The sequence below is a fragment of the Arabidopsis thaliana genome, chromosome 4, assembly GCF_000001735.4.
Source record: "Arabidopsis thaliana chromosome 4, partial sequence".
NCBI lineage: Eukaryota > Viridiplantae > Streptophyta > Magnoliopsida > Brassicales > Brassicaceae > Arabidopsis > Arabidopsis thaliana.
In genome coordinates this window covers 2,520,291-2,531,863 of record NC_003075.7, presented here as the reverse complement: position 1 = coordinate 2,531,863, position 11,573 = coordinate 2,520,291, and the positions used below count along the sequence as shown (strand labels likewise).

At 29.9% G+C, this 11,573-nt stretch overlaps 2 protein-coding genes across 3 annotated transcripts; both read left to right on the top strand.

The window, feature by feature from the left end:
• Window positions 1-4,501: 4,501 nt before the first annotated feature.
• AT4G04957 (RRM in demeter (DUF1985)) lies at window positions 4,502-5,058 on the top strand (the record flags this gene model as incomplete). Its single annotated transcript, NM_001125462.1, has 2 exons — window positions 4,502-4,703; window positions 4,821-5,058. The coding sequence occupies 2 exons, from the start codon at window positions 4,502-4,504 to the stop codon at window positions 4,853-4,855; spliced, it is 237 nt and encodes a 78-aa protein (NP_001118934.1). The 3' UTR covers window positions 4,856-5,058.
• A 1,453-nt stretch (window positions 5,059-6,511) lies between these two features.
• On the top strand, window positions 6,512-9,830 carry ALN (allantoinase). Of its 2 annotated transcripts, NM_116734.3 has the most exons (15): window positions 6,512-6,700; window positions 6,802-6,892; window positions 7,141-7,264; window positions 7,343-7,416; window positions 7,530-7,606; window positions 7,677-7,713; window positions 7,805-7,890; window positions 7,972-8,031; window positions 8,131-8,270; window positions 8,359-8,485; window positions 8,569-8,724; window positions 8,797-8,907; window positions 8,983-9,093; window positions 9,232-9,330; window positions 9,432-9,830. In NM_116734.3, the coding sequence occupies exons 1-15, from the start codon at window positions 6,605-6,607 to the stop codon at window positions 9,561-9,563; spliced, it is 1,521 nt and encodes a 506-aa protein (NP_567276.1). In that variant the 5' UTR covers window positions 6,512-6,604; the 3' UTR covers window positions 9,564-9,830. The 2 variants fall into 2 exon arrangements, with proteins under 2 accessions (NP_567276.1, NP_001328262.1); NM_001340521.1 differs by lacking the exon at window positions 6,512-6,700 and having other exon boundaries at window positions 6,770-6,892.
• Window positions 9,831-11,573: the final 1,743 nt, after the last annotated feature.

Here is an 11,573-nt window from a genome sequence, read left to right as displayed (position 1 = left end):
GTTATGTTGGAAATTTTAGATAAGGATCAAATGTGAGTTTGACTAATAGAAAAATCAAAATATGGCAGCTATTTATATCGAGATACGTTAGAATTTTTATAAATGTCAAGGATCATAGCAAAACATGAAAACCACCTTTGAATAGTGTGGGTGGACCCAATTTTAAACATTATATTTTCACAAACTCGAAATCGACATGAAAGTCACCATAACATATCGTCTGCCGAATTTTCTTCCTACCTCTATTTGTTTATGCAAAGTCGTCAATACCAAAAGAAAACATAATTATTAATTTAGTACGTTCGTTGACTTGGCCTTTGTTTGTATATAAAAAAACTGAAGTTAATCCTGGTTTACAGACCAATCACTGTTGATAATATTTTTAATATAACCGGATATAATCCCAACCCAATCAATCTTTGAGATATATAGAATGTTAGATATTTTTTTATCATATAAAAGAGAACTCAAACGGTCAAACCTTAATCTCTCAATTTGATGATAATTTATTCAACTATTAGATTATTACCACAATTAGTTATATTTAACTAAAACTAATATCTTATTAACAAGAGTAAATTTCTTGATACGTTTATACGAAATTTTCGATGTCAAATTTCGCAAGATCGCCGCTTGATCCATGCCAACATTTATGTTCACAAATATATGGATCAATTCATTAAACAAACCTGAAAGAACGGTCCAAAAAATTTATATCAGGAGCATCAAATGCATCAATTTCCTTTGATCTACTTACGTTATTTAAGTCATCTGTTTTTTTTAAAAATATTACGATTTCATATGTTTTTCTTCTATATTATCATCTATATTTAATATTTTATTATTGTTTTATTATAGCCAAGGTTCTAATCAAAACAAATTTATAAAAATATTTGAATCTATAGCGGTGAGATCCCATTAACCAAAAATTTGAATTCTAAATAGTAAATGATAATCCCTACTTTTAAATATTTAATTTAGTAAATTTGTTTTAAATCGAATTTCAATATTACAATTTTCTGCAATGTAAGATTATTGTAAGATTAAAATTTAATTTAAAACAAATTTACTAAATTAAATATTTAAAAATAATTATCATTTACTATTTAAAATTCAAATATCATCGATAAAAATTTATAAATATTTTTTAAACCCGCCTATCTAGACGGGCCTAACCTAGATAGGTGGGTTTAAAGTAGTACTGAGAAAAGACTATGCATATTCTTCCATTATCATCCAATCAATTGATGAAATCCACAAAATTGGGTAAAACATAACCAGCAGAAGCACTTGTCACTTGTGGATTGCTGGAATATGGTCCTACCATTTTTGTTATCCTTTCTTGAATTTTGATTTCAATGGTGGAGTAACATACACTATCTTTATTTCATTTGAAGTGTTGTTTAAGAATTTTTCACACATTAAAAGTAATATCCACTTACCTCTTACTAATATATTAGATAATTTACTTGAAGTAGGCTCGCGCGGTGCACGAGATGTATTTTAGTTTTAAATTTATATTACATGCGTTATATATATAGTTATTCATGTTTTTGACTTAAAAATATAATAAATCGGACATTTTAGAACAAAAATTTTAATGAGGTACTTAAGTAACTAATGGCTATGCCCTATGTCTTACAAGTTTATTTGATATTTATTATTTCAGTACAAAATTAATTATATTTGTTTTATGATCATTTGTATTATGCAGATTGCTACTTATTAGATAAAGTAGTTTTAAATAGATGATATATAATATACGGAAGGATATAGTAAGAGTAAGAATTACACAGTTGTAAATCAGTGCTAACAACTTCTTCAAGCTTGTAATTTATACAAATCTATGACATCTTATTTGTCTTGTTCAAAAGAGTCAATACTTATGAGATGTTATCTACTTTTATCTAGAAACTGAATATATCTATCTGATGTATTCAATTACATGCCTCATCTATATGCTTAATATTCAATATTTTCAGTTTTGAAACTAATATCTCTGTTACACCACTAAATATCAAGTAAGTGGATATAGTTATGTCATTTAGTTGATTATATTTAACATATACATCGATATTTCTACATAGGTCTTGAAAATTAGACTAGGATTTTGTAGTTTGTATTTAAATCCACCGAAATCGAAGAGATTCGCAAAGCTTCGTTATTGTCGCCAAAAGTCGAGTAAGAGAAAGAGAGAAATGAGAAAGAAACAAAAATGAGTTATTGTTTGAAAACTACCCTATCCTTGTTTTTCTTTTAAAAACTATATTTTAATATATTAATTTACTAAAAATATTTCCGTAAATAATAATTAAAAATAATTTACACGTAAAACAGAAAATCCATTAATTTAGTTTTTCAATTAATATTTGAAGTAACTAACAATTTTAAAGATAATTTTTATCTTAAAATTTCTTTTAAACAATATAGAATAATTGTGAATTCACCTATCAAGTGATTCACGTTCCTACGTTTGATTAAAATTAAATAGCTCATTATTACTTACAAAATCTCTTGACTAAAATTACTTTTGATTAGATTTCCATTGGTTTTTGGATACTCTATCTCTAATCAATAACACATGTAAATAAAACAAAAAATATTATGTTACAGCTATAAGTCGTACGTTGATCTTAATCAATAAACATGTATATTAAATCATTCTATCAATGTTAAAAAATCATAATCTACGTTAATCTTACAATAGAGGCAGACTTTGGAGTTGAAGAATTGGCTTGTTACGTTGAGATATTTTTGTTTACATAACATGACAATATTAAGGGATAGATTTTATATTTTTTTCTAGATTTGATCTTGTTTAATATAGAAAATAATTAGATTATTATTGTCTCAAAAATAATTATAAGAACTAGATAACAACCCGCACTATGTGCAATATAAAATAATTGAAGTAAAATTAGTATACGGGATTATTCAAATTCCGTATAAAATGAAACGTATAATAAAAAGTTTTTTGTTCTGTTCAAATTTGTATAAGAATTTGTTTTCACCCGTAAAATATTTGAGCATGGTAAAAACTTCCATGTGAAGAAAGTATTGATGAAATATTATCATTTATGGCAAATACATCATTCCTACATTTTCTGATTTCTTAAATATTTTAAAATCGATATTTCATATAAAGTACCTTCAAAATTTATTTCTTACATGTATATTTTCTAGATCATAATTTCTTAATATTTTATTTTTGTTAGTATTTTTTTAATAAGTCAATTAATATATCTCAATATTCTTTTGTTAGGATACATGGTAAACTTAAACAAGTATGCTAACATTATATAAGTCCATATATGACATGTTTGAGGTAATTAAAATTTGATTATTATTAACTTAAAGTACCATAATCGGTGGAAAAATTGGAATTACAAATCAATTATCAAATATTGTTAGATTCCATATATTTAGATATTTAGTAGATATTAATCATTTTAAATTGATTACAATTCAACCTGTAGATTTGTTGAGAGTACATTTAAAAAAAATACTTATTTTGGATTAACCAATGAGTAAAACAAATGTTATTAATACCAATACCAAATTGATGTAAATATTCTAGTAAAAGATGGATAGTTAATTAAATGGGTTGACGAGCTCTATAAACGTGACATGTCATCATGGCATTGTCGTTAATCACACGTAAGTGTAAGGTTCTTTTTAAAACATGCTTCTCAATTAATATATAAGGGATACCTAAAAATGTTTCAAATTTATTTGTTCTTTTTCTCTCAATTTTTTTAATTTAGTTTTGATTTTACTAAAAATACACCTTTTGATTTAAATATGGACAAAATTATTATTTTACATATAAAAACTAGGTAATGCCCGCCTAAATATGCGAGTGTAAAAAATAAATATAATTTCATATCGATAATATTTAAATTCTAAATAATAATCTATATTTTTCTTATTATTTAATTTCATATTTTGTTTCAAACAAAATTTCAATCATACACTTTAACTATTTATTTAATAATAAAAAAGGGCATTTTAATTCTAGACACTCCATCTTATTGATGATATTTGAATTCTAAATAGTATTTCGTACACTTTTCCTATATTTAATTTAGTACTTTTATTGAAAAATATTCAAATCTTACACATTCCATTTATATTCATATACAATTTAACTATTATTTATTAATGACAAACTGGATTTTGATTCTAGACCCTTCATCTTAAAGAATAAATGTTAAAACACTTATATCAAAATAAAATGTATATCAGATCATATCAAATATATATCTAGATAAGTTAATGAATGGTTATTTATTTATATGTATATATTTTAAAATTATCTTTCTTAAAAGATAATTTTTTTACTTTTTAAGTTTAATTATTGTGTTAATTGAAATATCAGGACACTGTGAAGTATGCGTTGAATAAGCAAGAGAAAGAATGGTCACAGCTTTGTAATTCTCAGTTCGGGTATCTGCTTGAGCACGGTCGAGAAGTAGCTTTTTCGGTCCAGTTCGCTCATTACATGTTAGTGACGGCGAAAAAGCACGAGATTTGGATGGATTTTGGTGAAGCGCCTATCAGATTTTCAATTCAAGAGTTCTCGGTTGCTATGTTTGCGGATCATGCATCCAGCCTAAACCCAATAGATGTCCCAAGGGAATTGATATGGGACCTACCTCGAAGAACTGTCTTCTTTGGTACCTCTATTCCTACGATATTCAAAGGTATAAGATCTTTATTGGTTCTAAAATTCCTGAGATTCCTCAGAAATTAGACGAAAAAGAACTAAAAATTGGGATGAATTGATTGGAGAGAATGTAAATGAGATTGATGATACCTAGATAGTAAAGAAGCTGGAATCCAAGAAGTTCGATGATCATCAGAAAAGACTGGAGCTTTGTTCTATGTCCCAAGTAAAACCCCATATAATTCATTTATATATTTACTATACTACTCAATCACATAGTCACTATGTATGCAATTATGGCAATCAATGTAATATTATAAAATCTTAAATAAAGTACGCCGCCCATCAATAGGTAATTAATAAATGAGTATATCTATGATATACTTTTGTTAGTTTTTATGACCCAGGTAAAAGAGTGTATGTGTTAGCCACGGTATATATGTTTGTTTTTTGGTTTATATTTTTTTATTATGTTAGATTATTTGTTTTTACTTCCATTTTTTGTTATTTTTGCTTTTATCGAATATCTTTTGGATAGTATAAAACCAAATGCGACAGTCTCATAAATATACTGCACGACAACAATCATCTAAAATATTAAATATTTACAAAATTTGTACATAATTTTTTTCCATCAATAAATGATTTATCCTAAGAGATTAGTATCTCTTCTCTTGTCCTTTGCCCAATTATTGGACAAAGAGTTAGTGATCTATCTTAGGTGAGTTTATGTAAAACTTCTATATATTAATAATCGAGAAAATAATAATCTCTTTAAATCAATAAATTTTTCGGTTACGAGTCAGAAAAATGTAAAAAAAAATGATACATTTGGATAAAAAAAACAACTATAAATTTTACTATATATTTAGTTTTGAAACCTTGAATTTCTCTACTTCGATTCCAAAAACGCAAGAAAATCAAAATCAGATATATAATAAAGGTGAGTTTTCAAAAATGAATGAGTTATGATCAATGTGGTGAATCTGCATGTGTTTCTCATCCTCTTCCCAGACTTTGTCGTCGTGACAAAGCCTTTGAATTACTCTTTTCTCATCCTAAATCAATAATACAAACAACATATACATTTAATTTTTAGATGATACAAATTTTGAACTTGTTTCTAAATCATTCTATTTTTAAAAAAAAATTGTTAGAATTTTTCATACCAAACACCAACTTTAATTATTAGAAGATAATACAATAAGTTTTGGATAAAGTAATACTTCACTACAAAAAAGTAAACAACATTAGAGTCATCTTACATTAAATATTCTTATATATATATATATTTTATTTTATGATAAGTTTATATAATTATTAATTTATGATATTGTTAAGACCATATGTTTACATAGATTTTTTTTTAAAATGATTATCTTGGTTCAATTGAAATTCAATATGATATTTTTACAATTGCAAAAAAAAAGCGTACTAAAATGTCTATAAAATAAACAGTTATCAATGATCCTAAGTCCTAACTATTGGGGAAAAAAGGTGAGTTGTTTTGGGTAATTTGGTTTAATATCATTTAATTCACATAATAAGTGGACCTCTTATGTGCATGGGCCTTAAAAATAATAAAGATCCGGCCCATTACTGTGATCAGAAACAACATTTAAAAAGTGATCAGTCTATAGAAGAATACAAAATATACTATTTCAAGTAAGGAAAAGACAAAACTTAGTTGGACTTGTTGAATGCACAAGTAAACCATGAAGGAGAGGAATCTTATCTGGCACAGTCCAAGTTGTGCTTAATATCTCACCACAACCGTCGATCTTCACGATTGTTGACACGATCTAACGGTCCTTAGAGACTCCTGGCTTGTTCTATAACCGAATCTTTTAAAGAATCTTTAATCCTTAGTAGGCCCCGCTTCATAGCCAATAAGAGAAGCTCTCTCCAAATAATCGCAGAAGAGATCAAGAGAGAGATATGGAGAGAACTTTGCTTCAATGGAGACTATTGCCTCTTCTCGCACTCATCGTTGCTCTTTTCTCCTTCTTCTTCGCTTCTCCTCGCTCTTTACAGGTTTTTGATTTGATTTCTCGAAACCGTTTTCTCTGTAATCTGATTCGCCGGCGAATATGGCGGCTCTGTTTTACTGATTCCGTTGTTTTTGGTTGTTGCAGGGGAATAATAAGTGTAGTCTTCTTCCTCATGATCATTACTGGATCTCAAGTAAACGCATCGTCACACCTAATGGTCTCATCTCTGGTTCTGGTACGTTTTTTTCTTTTGAATCAGAATCAGAATCCATCTGTTGCTTCATCAACTTGTACACACTCATGATTCGAACTTAGGTCACTTGTTCTCCAAGCCACTGGTTTATTAGCTAAAGTTGACACTGATTTATTATTGAGTTCTAATGGAACATCAAATCTTTGGAAATCCATGGAACCATGTTGCTTTAGTAGCTTTGAAGATCCGGTGCTAAGCTCTGCTCTACTGTTTGTTATTTTGTTGATCAGTGGAGGTGAAGGGAGGAATTATTGTGTCGGTGGTGAAGGAAGTTGATTGGCATAAGAGTCAAAGGAGTCGAGTGAAAGTGATTGATTATGGAGAAGCTGTCCTCATGCCTGGTCTCATTGATGTGTATGTCATCTTTAAAACCATCGTATGATTCAGATTTTTGTCTAGTTTCCGCCTAAAATCTTGCAACTTTTTTAAAAGGCATGTTCATCTTGATGATCCTGGAAGAAGTGAATGGGAAGGTTTTCCTTCTGGAACTAAGGCTGCTGCTGCTGGTAATCAAATCTGTTTCTCTTACTGAGACTGTTCTAGTTGCATGAGTGTGTTCTGCTTTGTCTCTTCGCTTACGTGCTTTATTCAGCTTCTTAAGAATGTCTTTGTCTGGCAGGGGGAATAACTACATTGGTTGACATGCCCTTAAACAGTTTCCCTTCAACTGTATCTCCTGAAACTTTGAAACTCAAGGTAAAGCCATCCACTTTAGTTTTCCAGTTGGTAAGCTCGACACTATTCTTACAGCTTTTTGCCTTTACAGATTGAAGCTGCGAAAAACAGAATACATGTTGATGTTGGTAAACACTTTTTGCTATCAAACCTTACCACATCTGTTGATTCAAGACAACACATGGTGTGCCCTAAATCTTTGTTTCCATTTTTCTCCAGGGTTCTGGGGAGGTCTGGTACCTGACAATGCACTCAACTCAAGTGCTCTTGAGTCTCTCTTAGATGCTGGAGTTCTTGGTCTCAAGGTAGATATCAATCTATCATGTGTCCTATAAAGCTGTGGCTTGCTTTTCTGTCTATAATGACTTGTCTCAATCTTTGTTCAGTCCTTTATGTGCCCTTCAGGAATCAACGATTTTCCAATGACAAACATCACTCATATAAAGGTTTTGTTTCTTGAGTCTTATGATCCTTCTCTCATGATTCAATAGTTATTACAAAAACCTCATTGGCCCTTGTCTCGCTGATACTGTTTGTTTATGCAGGAAGGACTATCTGTATTAGCTAAATACAAACGACCATTGCTTGTACACGCAGAGATCGAGAGAGACTTAGAGATTGAAGATGGTAGTGAAAATGATCCTCGTTCTTATCTGACTTATTTAAAAACCAGGCCTACTTCATGGTGAGATATTGCATCTTTTCACTCTATATATATAAGTTCCTACAGAGTCATCATTGTACCTGAAAGGAATATTTATTTGAGCAATTAGGGAGGAGGGAGCAATCAGAAACCTATTATCGGTTACTGAAAACACAAGAATTGGTGGTTCTGCAGAAGGAGCTCATCTTCATATTGTACATTTATCTGATGCCAGTTCTTCCTTGGATTTGATAAAGGTATTCAAGAGTTCAAGCAGTAGAAGCACTAGAATTTGGTTGTATCTCATTACATATTTTTTTTGTCTTTGGATGGAGTAAAGGAAGCAAAAGGCAAAGGAGACAGTGTTACTGTTGAAACATGTCCACATTACCTAGCTTTCTCAGCCGAAGAGATTCCAGAAGGTGATACTCGTTTCAAATGCTCCCCTCCTATACGTGATGCGGCAAATAGAGAAAAATTGTGGGAAGCTTTGATGGTATAATATATATTTTACGCAATCTTTGTTGTGATACCTTACTCGTTGATTCTGAGGTTTTGATTTGATTAGGAAGGAGACATTGATATGCTGAGCTCTGATCATTCACCTACAAAGCCTGAACTCAAACTTATGAGTGATGGCAACTTCTTGAAAGCTTGGGGTGGGATATCTTCTTTACAGGTTCGTTTAGTCTTAAAAATGTAATATGTAGAAACTGTGAGAGCACAAAAAAACTCATGGAAGAGCCAATTGCAGTTTGTTCTTCCTATCACATGGTCTTATGGAAAAAAGTATGGAGTAACGCTCGAGCAGGTAACTTCTTGGTGGAGTGATAGGCCTTCCAAACTCGCTGGACTACACTCTAAGGTTCGTTATTATAAAAAAAAACGCAGCTTCAGTATTCTCTTTTTTGTCCATACACAGCACACTGGCATAATATAGACGTGTTTTTATTAGGATTCGGGGTCCATTTATCGCAGCTTATAAGTAATGGTTTAATTATAGGGAGCGGTTACGGTTGGAAAACACGCAGATCTTGTTGTGTGGGAACCTGAAGCCGAATTTGATGTAGATGAAGATCATCCAATTCACTTCAAACACCCTGTAAGTACACAGTTTTTTCTAGAAAGATAGCTAATGGTTAAGCTCGAATAACACGAATGTGTAATCTTTATGTTATGTTTGCTTCTTGTGGTGTACAATAGAGTATCTCAGCTTATTTGGGAAGAAGATTATCAGGCAAAGTGGTTTCGACATTTGTGAGAGGGAACTTGGTTTTTGGAGAAGGCAAGCATGCTTCTGATGCTTGCGGGTCTCTGCAACTTGCAACTACTTAACTTAAAAAGGGATTTAAAAGATCTTGATCTGCACCATTTAAACAAATGTAAATATGCGATTAAGAGTTGCTCTCATGTTGCAAGATGGTTGATGTAATGAGTGAGTCTTTTTTGCCAATTGTAAGTTTAAGACTCTCTAAATCTTGTTGTTGGCTTTAAGGTTAGTGGACTCATGTATATATTGTTGATGCAAATAATTTATATCGCTTAAGTAAATGATGTATATATTGTTGATGCAAATAATTTAAAAGTATACATAATATTTGCATTGCTTGTTGTAACTAATGTTAATTTGAGTCAACTAAAAAAAAAGATGTTATCTTTTTAAATCACTTTTTGTAAGTGTTCTAAGTATTTGCATCAGTTTATCAAAATCATATATATGAAAGTTGGTCAAAATCATATATATTTGTCATGTGTCTATTAAATAATTAATGTAAGCTCTTCAACTTCTAATTTATAGGTTAATGATACATTTATTATTTATTTTTATATTATTTTATTTTACATATTTAATGTACTATTACTAAATTTATTTTAATATTACATGATTTTTCAATAAAACCATTTTAATAGTTTTTTCATACTCGAATATTTTTTTTGTAATCCAAACTCAAAGTATGAGTATATAATAATCATGGATTAGTTAGTGATTTGAGTAGGTTATTCTCTTAAATTGATATTTATATAATAAATCACCGAGGGTGTAGAATACGTACAAACCTCCATCATTTCGTCTGAACCCTCATTTTGCGCCGATTCTGTCAACAATGGTTGGAGGAAGAGGAAAACCTGGAGGAAAGGGAAGACGCAGTGTGAAGAAACAGGAAGAGAAAGAAGTTGAACGTGGTAGAGATGAGTTTTTATCAAAATCAAAAACTCCTCATCCAAAAGGATTTCCTCCAATGCAAGATCTAAGCACCAACGTGGTCACTAATAGAGGTGGATTGCAGCCTATGAAGGTAATGTAGTAGTATATTGTTCGCTTTTTGTTAATTGTTTTCGGATCAGTATACTTTTTTTTCTTTTTTCTTAAGGAATTGTGGGATGTAGAATATGTTCACATCCCTAAGAAATTGAGCTTGAAAACGGTTCTTGACAATATGAAACAAACTATGGCTCAACGTGGGTTCTACATCCGATCTGTAGATGCTTATGTTCGGAAAAGGTTTCTCACCGAGAACAAACCCCTTATTAAACGTCTTCGCCGATCAGACGTGAACATAATTGAATCACAAGAATACCCAGAGGAATATCTAGGTAAGACCACGTTATATTTATCAAAGTTTTGGTAACCTTAATGACGTCATTAAAGAGTTTTGTTTTTGATTAAATTTTTCTAATGGCATTATCATGTAATTAATTACAAAAATAAAGGTTACATTTAAAATGTACTTCCCAAATAATATAGTAGGATAATCGATGTTAATTAAATAAAATGACTTTCAATTAATTGTTTTTAAAAAGTATTATGTAATTTCATTAATTAATATGAAGGCAAACTTTGCATACTAAGTTTTATATTTTTTTACACCACCAAAAAACCAAGGTCACTATATGTAAGAAAACTATGAAACCTCTTTTTTTGTGGGAGAAATGTAGGATTTTGACAAATTAAGTAAACATTTACATCACATTTTATAGTCGATGATTAGTCGTTAACTAGTATCAGTTTCCATTGATGTAAATTTTGTATCATTTTAAATAGTGATGTTACACAAAAATTAATAGATGCATCAATTATCTAAATGATGTAAGCTTATATATTATATCATTTAAAAAAAAAGATAGTATAATAAAATAACTAAAAATACAAATGCTAAAATAATTGTGGATTTTTAATATAACAGAATTAAACAATTCCACACATACAAAACAAAGGAGAAAAAAAGAATTGTAACCTAATTCTTAGACTGTTTTATGAGAATCCAATTCGATGAGGATTGATATATACAATTCCTCTAATTAGTATTAATTTTAGAAAGAAAAAAATAGGATTAAGATTTTATT

Excerpts from the sequence above, each read along its gene's own strand:
- ALN (NM_116734.3), top strand. The coding sequence starts at position 6,605 with ATGGAGAGAACTTTGCTTCAATGGAGACTATTGCCTCTTCTCGCACTC. Across the intron at positions 7,265-7,342 it reads ATGCCTGGTCTCATTGATGT|GCATGTTCATCTTGATGATC; the intron begins GTATGTCATCTT and ends CTTTTTTAAAAG. Across the intron at positions 7,891-7,971 it reads CTGGAGTTCTTGGTCTCAAG|TCCTTTATGTGCCCTTCAGG; the intron begins GTAGATATCAAT and ends ATCTTTGTTCAG.